Raw genomic sequence first — 16,136 nt, 5'->3', positions numbered from 1 at the left:
AGAAGTCACATGACACCAGGTTACAGTCCACTACAAAGCTATAGACTCCCATAGCTACCTTCACCACAGCTCGTCACACCCCTACAAGGGCAAGGACTGCATCCCATGCTCCCAATTCCTTCGCCTACATCGTATCTGTTTGTATGATGCCACCTTCCAAAACAACGCTGCTGCCATGGCTTGCTTCTTCCATAACCGTGGTTTCCCACCCACTGAGATTGACAGGGCCCTCAACTGCATCCGACCTATCACCCATGCTTCCATCCTTGCCCCTTCCTATCACTCACAGCAGTGGGATCTGGTCTGTGCGCAAGTAAGATCCCGACCTTCCCGCAGTCGGTCATTTTAACACAGCGTCCTGTTTGCATGCATGCTTGTCTGTGCTAGGCATGCTGCAGTGTTCCAGTGAATCACAGCACAAGCTGAAGAAACAACATCTCATCTTCAGACTAGGTACTTTACAGCCTACTGGACATAATATTGAGTTGGAGAAAGTGAGGACTGCAGATGCTGGAGATCAGAGCTGAAAATGTGTTGCTGGAAAAGTGCAGCAGGTCAGGCAGCATCCAAGGAGCAGGAGAATCGATGTTTTGGGCATGAGCCCTTTTTCATAATATTGAGTTCAATGCCTTCAAATTGTGAACAATCTACCACTTATTTACTTTCTTTTAGCTTGTTACATTCTGTTATCATCTCCTCTCTCCCCTCCCCCCAACCCAGGGGGACTGTGTCCTTTCAAGCCTGGCCTGAGACACACCATTGTTCTGTTATTCGCACATTCTGATCACTGAATCTGAACTATCTATCAACATCTTTTCTCCAAAGCAACCTACACCCACTACCCCCACATCCCCCCTCCACCCCCCCCCCCCCCCCCCCCCGGCATCCCCATAACCGCTGTCCCCTCCACACTTCATTTCAGCTCTAATGAAGAGTCATCTGGACTCAAAACGTTAACTTGCTCTCTCTCCATGAATGCTGTCTGACCCACTGTGATCTCCAGCACTTGTTGTTTTCAGTGGATTTCAGCATCTGCAATAATTTACCTCTGTAGTTCAACAGGTTTATTTGAAATCACAAGCTTTCAGAGCATTACTCCTTTGTAATCCAGAGGGATCATTGCAAGATAATTCTAGGTAATTAAGAGTGCCAAAGGATCATACAAATAGCAGGAGTAGACAGGCTGAATAACAAGTCTTGCAGGTGATCAAACGTGTCAAACAGTGTGGTAAAGTGTCAATAGCTGAATAGCAAATTGACTGAAGAGATGAACTAGGATGTGATTAATTAAGGCAGAGAGATAATTATTAATAATAAAAAATAAGATGGTGCTACAGACAAATTAAATGGCTGGAATAACATGATAGGTGTAAGAGTCACATGATGAGGGTCTGACCAAAATAGCAAGTAATCCAAAACTGTACAAACCAATTGAGATAGCGAGACCATAAGTTATCAAAGTGATGGTGTCAAAACAAAACAGTAAATTTTTACAAACACAGAACAGTGTGGTGGGGTTACATGTACCGCGACATGAACCCAAGATCATGGTTGAGCCCATGTTATGTCGCTTGACTATCAGTTTCTCCTTGAAGGCTGTAGCCTTGTAGTAGAGTGAGGTACTGAGGCACCCTTTATTGTCCTATACTCCCCCAGAGTGGAGAAGCTATGTCATGTTCTTTGCAGCGTTCAAAATGTCATCATTGATGATGAGCATCTCACCAGGGCCTTCGCTAAGCCTCCACTTCTCACCTTCAAACAACCGTCAAACCTCAAACAGACCATTGCTCATTGCAAGTCATCCAGCTTTCATGAAAACAATGACCAGAACACCATACAACCCAACCATGGCAACCTCTGTCAGATCATTGACATGGATACTACCATCACTCATAGGAACACCACTCACCATGTACACAGCAGGCACTCATTGACTTGACCAATGTTGTCTACCTCACATGCAGCAGGCAAGGATGCTCCGAGCATTGGTGTATCAGCAAGGCCGTGCAGACGCTACGACTACGGACAAAAGGACACTGTGCAACAATTGCATCCGAGTCAGGTAAGCATCCTCCAAGATGGCCTTCAAGATACAAAGCAATGCAGAATTCACCAGCAGAAGCTGATAGCCAAGTTCCGTACCCATGAAGACTGCCTCAACTGTGATCTTGCGTTCATGATGCGATACATGTATCCCCAACATACGGTTCTGTGTCTGTAAAATCTTCATTACTGTGCTGTTTTGAAACCGTCACCATAACTGTTATGATCTCTCGACCTCAATTAGTTTGTACAGTTTTGGATTGCTTGATACTTTGGTGAGACCCTCGTCATGCCACTCTTCTACGTATCATTTTATTCCAGCCATTTGGTTTGTCTCTAGAAATATCTTATTTTCTATTTTTCATTCTCTCTGCCTTAATTAATCAAATCATAGTTCATCCTTTCACTTTTTATTCAACTGTTGATACTTTACTCTCACCATCTGACACTTTTGAGCACTTGCAAGGACTTGTTATTCAGCCTGTCTATGCTCCACTCACATCATTTGTACTATCTTTTGACACTCTTAATTACCTATAATTACCTTGCAATGATGGCATGGTGGCTCAGTGGTTAGCACTGCCGCCTCACAGCACCAGGGTCCTGAGTTCAATTTCCACCTGTCCATGTGGAGTTTGCTCATTCTCCCTGTGTCTGTGTGGGTTTCCTCCCACAATCCAAAGATGTGCAGGTCAAGTGAACTGGCCATGCTAAATTGCCCGTAGTGTTAGTCAGGGGTAAATATAGGGTAGGGGTTTGAGTGGGTTTCTCTTCAGAGGGGCGGTATGGACTTGTTGGGCTGAAGGGTATTGTAGAGAATCTAAATCTCTCTGCAGAAAAATTCTATAAAGAGCTGATGAAAAGTCATCCAGATTTTAAACGTTAGCTCCGTGGCTGCTATTTGACCTGCTGTGATCTCCAGCATTTATTGTTTTCAGTACAGATTCCAGCATCTGCAGTAACTTGATCCTACATTTTGTTTAATCAACTGCTGCAGCTCTGATGAAGAGTCATCTAAACTTGAAATGTTAGCTGCTCTCTCTCCATGGATGCTATCTGACCCACTATGATCTCAGCATTTGTTGTTTTCAGTACAGATTCCAGCATCTCAGTAATTTATTCCTAAATATTCTGTGCCTGTGCGCTTCCCTCCATTTTGCCTGATGAAGGAGCAGCACTCGGAAAGCTTGTAATTTCAAATAAACCTATTGGACTATAATCTGGTGCTGTATGACCTCTGACTTTGTCCACCACAGTCCAACACCAGCAACTCCACATCATGTCACCTAGCACACTAAGCAAAAGTCAGTTATGATGTATTTTGTGCAGAAGTATTTTGAAATCATGGCAAATCCTTGTATCGTATCACTCCACTGTATCTAAGTTCACTTCCTCAGCCTTGTACCTCACTCCTTCTATTTCTTTGACTCCAGGTTACAAGTGCATCTCCCAATCCTTTTGTGGACCATCAGGAACTGATTTTCTAGACTCTTCCCTGTTCACTATCCCCTTGTGAAGCACTCTGAAGGAATCTATTGAAATAATAGCAGTAAGACATGAAACAGCTTGTTCACATTGCATAAATCTAATAAGTCATATGTTTGTGTGTGGATTTGTGCCTGCTATCCCTCAACTTTTGTGTTTCTCTCTCCTCTCTCTGCACATTTTCTCTCTCTCATTTCTTGTGTGTGTGTGTGTGCGCACATCTGTCGTCTATATGTAGGGAACTCAAAAATATTCATAAAACTGTAAATTCTATCTTGATATTTTATTAAATATTTTGCATCGCAGAATCTCTTTTTAAATAAAGTTTACTGTGCCAGATGTTTAACATGATCAGAGTCAGTTAGAGGTTGTTGGAGGTTTTATTGTGCAAGTAAAATGTTAGCTGACATTACTAATAGATTTAATAAAATGTACATCTTTATTTGAAACAGATATGTGTCTAGGTAATTGAAACAGAATACCAGATCTTAAATTGCTAAATACATTGCATTCACCCATAGCTGTTTGCAAGAAATTTTACCATGCTGTGATTTCCCACTATCAGACCATAGCAATCAAATAGATGTCTGCAGACAGAAAACTGATTGAATTGGTGAGTTCGGCAGTTATGGAATTCATACCCTACAGTTGATCAGCTTCCTCTAATAAATGCTCTAACATCTAATGGAAAAGTTCTCAATTTAGAGCATTTAATAGTGTTTGTGATTTGTGACATTAGTAGAGCAACAAAACAGATGTCTCATTATTTGGAAAAGTCCTACTTGACTCTTCACTGTACTGGTTCCGATTGTGAATTCAATATTATTGCTTGTGTCAGACATTTTTAAAATTAGTAACCAATCAATAATTATCCCAGAAAAACAGGCAGCAGGGGTGTGTGTGTGTGTGTGTGTAGAGAATACTTACATAATCACTTTTATACTCTAAATAAAAACAAACTGTGAATGCTGGAAATCAGAAAAAAGACAGAAATTGCTGGAAAAAGCTCAGCAGCTCCGGAGGCAGCGGTGGAGAGAAATCAGAGTTAACACTTTGGCCCTTTTTCGGAACTCGATCTGAAATGTTAACTCTGATTTCTCTCCACAGATACTGCCTCACCTGCTGAGTTTGTCCAGCAATTTCTGTTTTTGTTTGTCACTTTCATGCTCTGTTTATTCAACTGCAATGGTGCTGTACAAAACGCTACTGTGAACAAGTTAGTGAGACTGTGATTTCTTACCAGCTTTTTGAGATAAAAAATTAACACCCTTCCTAAATTATATTCAATCCACTACTGTGTCTTTTTGGATGCAGACATGTTAGTCTTTTGTGTAGAAGGTAAGTCTTAACAACACCTCCCTTTTTTCTATTTTCTCATTGAGTTACAGTTCCACAAAGGCTTCTATTCCTTCCCCAGGTAAATCATTCTTCACGTGCAAGCAGGAGAGTTAGTTTGTCAGTCAATCGTTAAATATTTGAAGTAGAGAAGGCTCATCACAGCCAAGTACAGTTTTGTCCTCATGCCAAAGGAAAACAGACATAGACTTTGCATGAGGAGCTGTCTGAATAAGAACCCTTACAGATTTTTAATTTTAAGCCTCCTGAATCTGAGAATACAGAGGATAACTGTTGGAGGTTCTAGGCATCCACTGAAATGCCAAAGCACATGGACAATTATTTCCACGAGTGACTTTACACTCTTCAAAGGTATGGAAGACTATTTAGGAAAATTGAATGGACCGACTTAGCATCATCATAGAATCCCTCCAGCCTGGAAGCAGGCCACTCTGCCCATCAAGTCCACACAAACCCTCCAAAGAGCATCCAATCCAGACCCACACTCATACCCTATAACCCCACATTTCCCATGGATAACCCACCGAGCTTGCACATCCCTGGACACTGTGGGCAATTTAGCATGGCTAATCCACCTAAACCAACACATCTCTGGACTATGAAAGAAAACAGTTGAACCTGGAGGAAACCTGCACAGACATGGGGAGAATGTGCAAGCTCCTCACAGCTAGTTGTCCAAGACTGGGATTGAACTTGAGTCCCTGGTGCTATAAGACAGCTGTGCTAACCACTGAGCCATTCTACCTACAAGACATTTTGGAGCCTTTGCAAGAATTTTTAACTGTTATTGTTCAACTTACTTGGACGTAAATATGCTTTAATGGCTTTTTATTCTACAATATTTTATTTCATTTTCTCCTGCCACAGTGCTGTATTGTGGTTTTTGCCACAGATATTATTTTCATTTGGCACTTCAGGCCCAATGGTAAGTCTTTGCTTGATATGAGCCAGAGTGTACTTATCCGATATGTGGGCAATTTGCAGTAACCTCAGCAATCAAACTGAACCCTCTTATTGTGTTCTAGCACCCAATCTCTTGTACTATATTTCATCATCTCATTATACAATGTGGGGTAAATGTAGCAATTCTGTGATATCAGCCTCTAAACCTACAGCTATAAATTGGCACAATGTTACACAACAATGATGGTATGGTGACTCAGTGGTTAGCACTGCTGCCTCATAGTGCAAGGAACCTGGGTTTGACGCCTGCCTTGGGCAACTGTCTGCATGGCGTTTGCACATTCTCCCTGTGTCTGTGCGGGTTTTCTCCGGGTGCTCCGGTTTCCTCCCACATTCCAAAAGATGTACATGTCAGGTGAATTGCCCAAAGTGTTAGGTGCATGAGTCAGGGGTGGGTTACTCTTTGGAGGTCCGGCATGGACTTGTTGAGCTTAAGGGCCTGTTTCCACAGTGGAGGGAATCTTGCAGGTTTCTGTTAACAGAGGTGTCTTTATTTTTTCTTTCTTTCTTCGTGTGTGTGCAGGTGTACGCCACAGTGAAGAACAATAAGTGCAGAATCCTTTATTTATATTCCACCACCAGAAAGAAAGGAAACACCTGAGTGGCCAGTGACAAGCAATGCCTTTCTCAAAGGGCAATGCTGAGTGATCAAAAAAAGTGGAGGGGAAGGCAGGGACTAAATCAAGGTAGAATCAAAGGGGGAAATAAAACACTCCACACCCCATGGTGCCCACCTCTCTCTGAAAGCGTGGAGGGTGTTGGTAGATGCTGTGTGCTCCCTCTCCAGGGACACCCGGGCCTGCTGAGGTGCTTGAAAGCACAACAGCTATTAGAAATAATTACCAATGCTAATTAACTGCTGCTACTATAGCAACACATTGCCTCATTTAAATTTTTCATTCAACCAAGTAATTGAAGTGTAAATAAGAAAACACAAAGTTTTTGCACATTTAATAAATCGTCAACCAATCTGATCCAAAACATGCCAATTCTACAACTTGTAAAATCTAACATGATAATTTTAATAAACATAATAATGAGAATCATAATATTACTATGGTCTGGGGTTTGCTTTGCATTTGGTTTAGTAGATCATCTATTCAACAATACTCTACAAATCAGGCAGAGTAGAAACATGTAACAATCCTCCAAAATGTATTAATGATTCATAAAACATAGTATTTTAGACAAGGCCTTAGTGGGGTAAACATAAATGGTTTTTCTTGATCATCTAATGCACTACATAGAAGATGGATCACTTTGTGATCCCAAATTTATACACTAAATAAAAAGGAATTTAAAAACAAATGATAAACATCTATATAAAATTGGTAAATACAACACCAATGAGTTATGGGCAACAAATGATGATCTTGCCAGAGACACTCAGATTCCATTGAAAAAAAATGAGAGAACTCAAAATAATTAATTGTCATAGTCATATACACACATTACTGAAGCTATATATATATTTAATACCATTAGTGGAAACTTGATCAACAGCTTGATATACTCCACTTTGTTTCACCCAGCCATTTCTGATCCATATAGATTTAGTGTCAATCTCACAAATGAAGAGTTGGACTATAGAAAGGACTTGTATTACTCTATAAGTCTATGTAACCAGGACATTTCTAAAGGAATAACCTTAACCATTGTATAAGGCAGTCTTCTGATACCACATCTGTGATTTAAGCTTGGTACAAACCCTGTGACAATATTCAATTCTTGCTAACTTGGAATATAATCAAAATTCAACCCAAATTTTACCCATCTTCCCCACTAATTGAAAATCTTACCTTGCCAACAGGCTCCAACAGTGAGCTGCATGTCAATGTGTGATGGGTGGATTGGCCAATCATCCGTCACTAGGTATGGGTCGTAAGTGACTCCATCCACGTACAACGTCACCACAGGAAACTCAACATTAATGACATAATAATGCCATTCCTTGTCGCAGATCTGAAGTGGAGAAAGACACTAGCTATATTTCATTCTGAGGAGCACAAGCACCTTCGACCAATTTTTCTTAGAATATCCCAAATTGCAGAAAACATTTAATTATCCTTTTACTTTGATTTTATGTTAAAGCTCATTCAACAATGTCCTTCATTTTAGTGTTTTACGGCCATCCCTGTAAAATAAATTACATTAAGACAGGATAACAGACAATATGTGTTATTGCTATGACAGAATTGAAAAAATTTAATAGTGTGCACATTCTTGCTTGTGCTTGGTAAATGCCTGTAGATAGACTGAAATTTGATTACCATGATAAAAGTCCAATAAGACAGTGGTAATTTAAATTATAATCATATTTGAAAGAATTGCCAGCTCTATTTAAAGATGAATTCATTTGCCCTCCATAGCATGAATGCACTTGCTATTTTAGAATTGGTTTTTAATCTGAAAGCCATATTTGCAAGAGATGGGGACCATAAAACAAATGGGTCTGCTTAAAGCAGATGGAGTAAGCAGAATTTTATCATTATTCAAGGGGTCAGAATTGAGCTCTGAAAATCCATTTTTATTCATTCTGTCAACGAAAAATAAGTATGTAAATTACCGTTCTCAGTAATTTATTTTAAAACAAAGCAACTGATTCTTTGCTGCACATGGGTAGAATATAATTTAAGGTAATTACTTCATTCTTCAATCCTGGGGTATTCCCGCAAATAAAAAATCTACCTTCTTCAGGGTGCACATTATCCTTGTATTTCATGACATTGTTAGATTTTAGTTTAATACAGTCCCTTGCATAAACGCAACGCATTATGAGTAATCAGCAGCAATGCAAATTTGCTTTGAATATGAATATTAAAAATGGTGATTATGATAGTAACAAATCGAAAAAAAATTATTATAGTCTTCATTTACTTAAGATCATGGACATTTCTGAGCCATTGCAGAGAACAGTTTCTAATTGGTCAAATTTGCATAAGAAAACTGAGACTGATTGTGTTGCGACATTCCATAGACCCCTATCAAATCCAGAGATGTCTCGAGACTTTCCTTCTAATTTGTCAAACAGAATATTTAAATTCATCATGCTCATTAATGCAAATAATCGTCAACTGATACTTCTCATGGGAATGTCTCTTCTGTGTGTCCTGAAGAATGGATTTTTACAATCTCAAGTTGCACAGATATTAATGGACAAAGGAAACTGACAGCTCACAATCAGCAATAAACAGAAGTTGAGTCTGAAAAGTACTTTAGGGAAGCAGGTAGTCAGGCCAAGTAGTCAGCAAGCGGTTAACTTAAATGGACAGAGCAGGACCAAAAATGGGACCAGGAACCTTTTTGATAGTCATCGACAGTTCAGCATGTTGCTGGACTTGCAAAGGCGGAATATAATTCACTTTACGGAAGATAAACATTTTTATTGCCGCTGCAATCTATGTGAAACTGCCCTCTAAATGAACTGAGAAGGGGCTGATTTTCAGCTGTGCACAAACTCACTGTTATGGCCTTTAGAGAGTCAGCCAGTGACATTGATTCTTTATTTGTTCCAAAGCTACTCCCTTTGCCTTTGCAGTATCATATCTTTCATCCATTAACCTGTACTGCCTTCCACTACCGCTGTACTTGCCGTAACACCAGTTCATCTAAATTTTTACAGTGTTGGGCAAAGGGCAGTGCCTTGACCCATTACGCCTATCTGTTTCTATGTCTTCAGCTGCTGTCTGACTGACTGAATATTTTCATTATTTCATGCCTTCATCCAGTTACACATTGATTTGTTTTTTAAGATGCTTTGTGAATAATTTTACATGTAAAACTCTGCATTGCTCCCCATGTATTTCATTGCTCGAGATACTTTTCATACTATTTTACTGATACTGTTGTAAAGCCTTGAAAGGCTATTTTAATTGCAGTGTAGTCAGAGCATGATTAAGTGGTTAGCACTGCTGCCTCGCAGCGCCAGAGACCCGGGTTCAATTCCCGACTCAGGCGACTGACTGTGTGGAGTTTGCACGTTCTCCCCGTGTCTCCGTGGGTTTCCTCCGGGGGCTCCGGTTTCCTCCCACAGTCCAAAGATGTGCAAGTCAGGTGAATTGGCCTTGCTAAATTGCCCATAGTGTTAGGTAAAGGGGTAAATGTAGGGGTATGGGTGGGTTACGCTTCGGCGTGTCGGTGTGGACTTGTTGGGCCGAAGGGCCTGTTTCCACACTGTAAGTAATCTAATCTAATCTAAAAAAAAAAGTTGTTAATGATTGGGTTTATTGGCTGCAGTTTCTTCCTTTATTGGCAAAACTATTTAAGAAAATAACAGTGCTGTTTTATTTTGTAACCAGCAAGACACTAAAACATTAAATACTTTGAGCTTTCTCTGGAGGCTTTATTCTACAAATGACTCTTCAGGTGCAGAAAATTTGAGACAAAATGACTTAGAAGGGCCAACTTCCAGCATTGCCAGGACTGGCAGTCATGGACTTCATTGGAAAAGATGCTGCCAGATGACTCACAGTTTCATTCTGAACAGTAGGCAGGGGAAGATTTGACTCGGGACAATATTCAGATCAAAAGGCTTCGAGCCCCACATGCTCCAGAGGTGTGTCGTAACATTTCTAAACAGGTTGATTAAAAATATCTGCAGAACAAAAGGCAACACAAGCAAGGACAGTACAACTCATATCAATGGCATCATCTCCAGGTATGATACTTGCTCGAAAGCATCCTTGTAGGGAGCTTTCTGGATCTCCTGTTAGGCTCATCGTAACATCATCAACATTACTTTGTGTTCATTCATCCAGTTATCCCTCTATTTATCTTTTAAAAACATACTCCCCTCCCCCACCAAAAGACTTGTGCTGTAAATCTGTAGTCTCATTCTTCATAAATGATATGAGACAGTAGCCAAGCGGATGGGACCCAGAGAATAGATTCAACTACTCAGCCCAATCTGGTCCAATGAACACATGCAAGAATTTAGTATTAAGGATTATGGGGTAGCCCAGTGGAATATTGAATAATGAGAAGTGACCTTATTGAAATATACAAGATTCTTAGAGTACTTGACAAGGGAGATGTGGCAAATTGTTTCCTTTTCTGGGACAGTCTGGGATTAGAGGGCATAATCTCAGAATAAGGAGCTATACATTTAAGGCAGAGATGAGGAATTTCTCCACTCACATGGTAGTGAACCTGCGGAGGAGCAGGTTACTGCAGATGCTGGAATCTGTACTGAAAACAACAAATGCTGGAGGTCACAACAGGTCTGGCAGCATCCATGGAGAGAGAGCAAGCTAACATTTCCAGTCTAGATGACTCTTCATCAGAGCTGCCATTAGCATTTATTGCTTGCAGTGAATCTGTGGAATTCTTTTTCTCAGAGGGTTGTTGTGTTTGCCACAGTAAGGATAGTCAAGGCAGAGATTTTTAATCAGTATGGGAATTGAGGGTTACAGGGAAAAGATCACAGTATGTAGTTAAGGATTATCAGATCGGCCATGATCTCATTCAATGGCAGTCAAAAACTTTGTTGGAAAAGATGTTCCTGGATAACTGGCAGGTTCAAGACTGAACAATAAGAAGGTGAAGATTTGAGGTGAGCTGATGGGCTAAATGGCCTACTTCTGCTCCTGAGTCATATGATGGTCTTTCAAAACGAGACAGACTAGCTAATTCAAACTCTCCATAAACCAAAAACAGTAATAAAGCCATTGAAAATATAGGCAGTTCCAGCCTGACTAAAATCAGTCAATTTATCATAGATTAAGAAATAATCTTGAACTTTGTAATCCAAATGTTCTGGTGCACATATTATATTGGAGGAGCAAGGGCTATTTTCTAAAATGTAAATATCATTTCTGTCATACAATAAGATGGTGTAGTTGTACAATAGGTCTTTAATTTGATATTGCACAACCTGTGCCTTTCTAAGAACCACTCACTCCTTTCTTCCACTGTTGAAACAAAAAAAACTCTTGTCAAAGGCAAATTCAAATAACATACCTTTAATAATGTAATAACCAGAACACCACATGGAAAACATTTTGACACATTGTTTGCTCTACTGACAAGATGGAGTAGGATAAAAATCATACCAAACCATTAAATACAGATGCAGAGAAAGCTTGTGAGAATGCACTTTGCACGCCATGTAATTTATTCACCAGCTGTGGGAAAATAAGTTTAATTAAATCATTTGGAAAACAAATTGCATTATGACTATAAATTAAGTTTGGCTCAACTCATTTCTATGTAAGCTAGGAGATGGGGTCGACAGACAGTATCAGAACAAACACAACTGTACTTAATGAACTTGTTGGCTTGCCATAGTCGTGTCACTCCATCTCTGCTTTGAGTGCCCTTGTTTGCTGTCTGTTGGAGCCCTTAAGCAAAAATCACTTGAAACATGGTGTCAGGAAAAGTGCAACAGAAAATGCATGGATTTTCACAGTAGAAAGAGATCCAGTTTCTAGAAGAAACAGCAAGAAAGTAAAATGAAAACAGTCAGCAACTTTGAATTCCTGGGTGCGACTAATGGCTGTGTGCTTTTCACTCCCAATGCTGTGGTATTGAAGGAGACAGAATTGAATTTTTTTTCTGTCAGTAGTAAAACCGTGAAACAGCAACAGAATTAGTTCAAAACAAACCTGAATATACTAGAGCTGCAATCCTGCTATCTGTGCTGAGATAAGAATGCTACAAGCTTTTGTAATCTAGGTTCCACTGGGAAGCAGAAACCCAGATAGCAGAATTTTTGCAGACTTTGAAAACACATACTGAGCTCATATCAATGTTACTTATGAATGGTATTTGTTTAACATCAGAGCTCAAGGGAGAGGAGGACTACTGATCAGTATGTGACTGCATGAGTACATCTAGCTGACTCCTGAGTGTTTGGACAATTGAAAGATGACCTCTTCAGACATACGGCTATTTTAGACCAGAACAATCTTTGCTGTGAGAACAGAATAATCTATTCTCAAACCATGTTATCAACATGTGAAAATGTTCTGAGATTGTCAATCATCATCTTCAGCAGTAAAGAAAATCACCAAATGAAGTTGTTACATCCAAAGCCAAAATTTAAGTGGTACAAGATTTTGAATTTTTTGCCAGAAGCAAGCTCTCATAATATTGCAGACCCATGATGTATGAAATGACCATACTTAAGTCTTGATATTCTTGTACCTGTGAAGCTTGTTTATATCAAACAAGACTTCCTGAAGTAAGGGATTACAATGAACAAGGAATGAGAGTTGGCCATTTGGCCCTCCGTGCCTGCTCCCCCATTCAATAAGATCATGGCAGATCTGATTTTAAAGTCAACTTTACATTCCTGCATACCCCCAATTGATGTTTCACCCCTTGGCAATCAATAACCCATGTACCTGGTGACCTGACGAAAGAGCAGCGTTCCAAGAGCTTGTGATTTCAAATAAACCTGTTGGATTATAATCTGGTGTTGTTTGACTTCAGAGTTATCCTCTGATATAGGCTATGCGAGAATTCCTTTATAAATGATTTGCAGGAGCCGTGTTGGACTGGGGTGGACAAAGCTAAAAATCACACAATCACAGACGTATCTGGAAGCTCTAGCTTTTGAAGCTATGCTTCCTCATCAGGCGGTTGAAGAAACCAGCGCTTCGAAAGCTAGTGCTTCCAAATAAATCTGTTGGACTATAACCTGATGTTGTGTGATTTTTAACATTTTCCTTTAAAAAGCACCTTAAACTTAAGGACCTTGCTGAGATGATGCCCTGGCAAATAAACCAGGTCATGTCTGCACAGCACAGGGATGGGCCACTCTTAGTTGACTGTTTCCCAACAACAAAATGTAACTCTACTTTCTCAACCCAGTCAAGTTTAAATCTTTCCTGTCAATGGACCAATACAAGTACAATCCAAACTCCATGGTTACTTGATCCTACCAAAAATCAGACAGGGACAGTATAAATTAAGTGACAGCAAAATGTTGTCTTGCAGCCTTTAATCAATATACTGGCTAAAATCTACATGATAGGCTTGTTGTGTGGCACTTACACCTGTGGTGTCCTGATTGATTGTTTCTGTGCCTACAAAATTACTTTAGATTTTGAAACAGCCCTAAACAGACCTACTGTTCCAGATGGTCTGGCAATGCAAGGTATAGGCCTTCCTTGAGGGCAAAAGAATTAATAAAACATTTAGCAAATCTGTCTAAAACCAGAAGGTAAGACAAATGCCAAAGAAAAATGAAATAGAGAAAAACACATAGCAAGCCATTCATTTCTGAATGACCAATCATTTTAGTGAAAATAATAGGGACACAAAGACCTTTTGCCTGTGAAATAAGTCAAATTCTTACAGGGGATAATTGAAGCATAGTGCTGACACCAAAGAGCAGTCACAAAATTTAAATTGTGAAACAGCTTAGCAAGCACACAAAATAATCAGGATAAATTCCTACAATTTCATATCATTATTGAGAATGCACATGCTCTCATGAATATCCTAAAAGTGAAGGCAAAAAATAACCACACACCAATATCCTCTAATCAACAAGCTCAGTCACTGAATCTTAAACATCATAATCCTCCAAGGTTACTTACAAACCTTCCACTAAATGTCAGGACACAAGAGGAGGATCATTTACAAACATAAATATTGAGCACAGCACCCCAGGTAACATGTTCCTGAGCTAACGGATAAACTACAGAAGCAGGGGAGAAAGAAGCACCCAATAATCCAAATGGACGTGATTTCTTAACACATCATGGGTGGAATTTTCCCAGTGACTGAACAACATGGACTGTGAGCAAGTTGAGAAAATAGGTTGAGGTCGGCAGTAAAGAGATTCTCGATGTTGAGATCAAAAAGTCCCATCCTCCAGATGGGCACAAAGTGCTTTTGTGCGTTTGTGTTGAAAAAAAGGCACTCTCGCTTCTCGGCCTTTTGACTCGGAATATGTGTAGTTCCTGAGGACCAGAGGAAGAGATTCTGCTAGAGTGCTGTCGGTTCGACGCAGCAGACGTGTGCTGACGGGGGAGAAACCGCGGGGATCGTGCTACGATACGTCGGAGCTGCTGGAGACCATTGCTGGATCGTGATTGGACGTTGGAGGATCGTTTGCTTGTGCTGACCTGCTCTTGGTGGATCTTTATGCTGGCTTCGGCCTAACGCCAATTCAGGTACCAGCCAACCTCTGAGCTATGGCCTCAGCAGCCGCTCGCAGCCCTGGCCAGAGCATTTGCAACACAGTCAGGGTGACTGTGAAGAAGGTGGAGGAGCACACACCGGTCGATCGGACGGTGTTTGTGAAGAAGATTTTGCTGGAGTGCTACGGGTTTGAAGCAATGGACGTGTACTGCCTGCAGGATTTCCCTGTGGCAGGCTATTTCGATGTGACTTTCAGGAGTGTGAAGAATTGCGAGCAGCTCCTGAAGGTCTTCAAGGAGAAGGAAGGGGAACCTCTGTTCTCCATCTTGTCGGCGGTCCCATTGTGTGTGCTCCCTGCGCAGAGGAGTCGGATTGTAACAATCCAGATGTACAACCCTCACGTCCCAGCAGCAGATGTCCTGACCTTCCTGAGAAGATACGTCCAGGTCGAGGGAGGGAGTACCGATGTGGTCGATCCTTTTGGGATCTGGACCAGCAAACGACAGGTCAGGGTAACCCTAAGGGTCGATGCCAGTGGGAACATCCTCCACCCACCCTCCAGCTTTGCCATCGGAGGAAGCAGAGGTTACCTGACGTACGCAGGACAGCCAAAAGTGTGCCGAACCTGCGGGAGGTCAGGCCACATGGCGGCGGATTGCAAGGTGACCGTCTGCCAAAATTGCAAGCAGGAAGGCCACCCGACCAAGGAACGTAAGGAGGCCAAGAACTGTAAACTTTGCGGAGAGGCGGGCCACATGTACAAGGCCTGCCTAAGACAAGGGGCCGCCACCTACGCACAGATGGCTGGAGGTGGCAATGCGAGCCGTGGACTGCCCAAGACCAGCAAGGTACCACAAAACAGCACGGGAACGGTGTCTGAAGGCAACCAGAAGGAAGGAAGGGCTATAGTGGAGCAGACGGCAGACAGCGGGGAGGTGCAGTAGCCGATCCAAGCTCCTGCAAGACAGACGGAGGAAATGGAGGAGAAGGGACCAAAGGAAGCAGAGGATTGGATTACTGTGAAAAGCAGGAAGAGGAAACCTCCCAAAGCCACCCAGCGAGGGGGGAAGCGACACCTATGCGATGAGGACACATGCAGCTCTTCCGACGGTGAGGACGGGCGCAAGGTGGGTCGTCACCAGAGGAAGAGACAGAGCGCCGTAGAGAAAAAGGAGGGCAGCACCGCCCAAGCAGGAAAA

General features: G+C 41.3%; 1 protein-coding gene across 3 annotated transcripts in view; it reads right to left on the bottom strand.

Annotated features, from left to right (window-relative positions):
- LOC122556323 (calsyntenin-2) overlaps positions 1-16,136 on the bottom strand; it is a 564,920-nt gene that overhangs the window by 75,104 nt on the left and 473,680 nt on the right. For all 3 annotated transcript variants that reach the window (XM_087993697.1, XM_087993698.1, XM_087993699.1), the window contains one exon: positions 7,647-7,809. In XM_087993697.1, coding sequence (XP_087849823.1) covers positions 7,647-7,809 — 163 coding nt within the window. The remainder of the gene's footprint in view (positions 1-7,646; positions 7,810-16,136) is intronic.

The sequence above is a fragment of the Chiloscyllium plagiosum genome, unplaced genomic scaffold (genome assembly GCF_037043375.1).
Source record: "Chiloscyllium plagiosum isolate Xiang-an unplaced genomic scaffold, Cpla_swu_hap1 HiC_scaffold_13, whole genome shotgun sequence".
Lineage (NCBI taxonomy): Eukaryota > Metazoa > Chordata > Chondrichthyes > Orectolobiformes > Hemiscylliidae > Chiloscyllium > Chiloscyllium plagiosum.
This window is presented reverse-complemented; position numbering and strand designations above follow the sequence as displayed.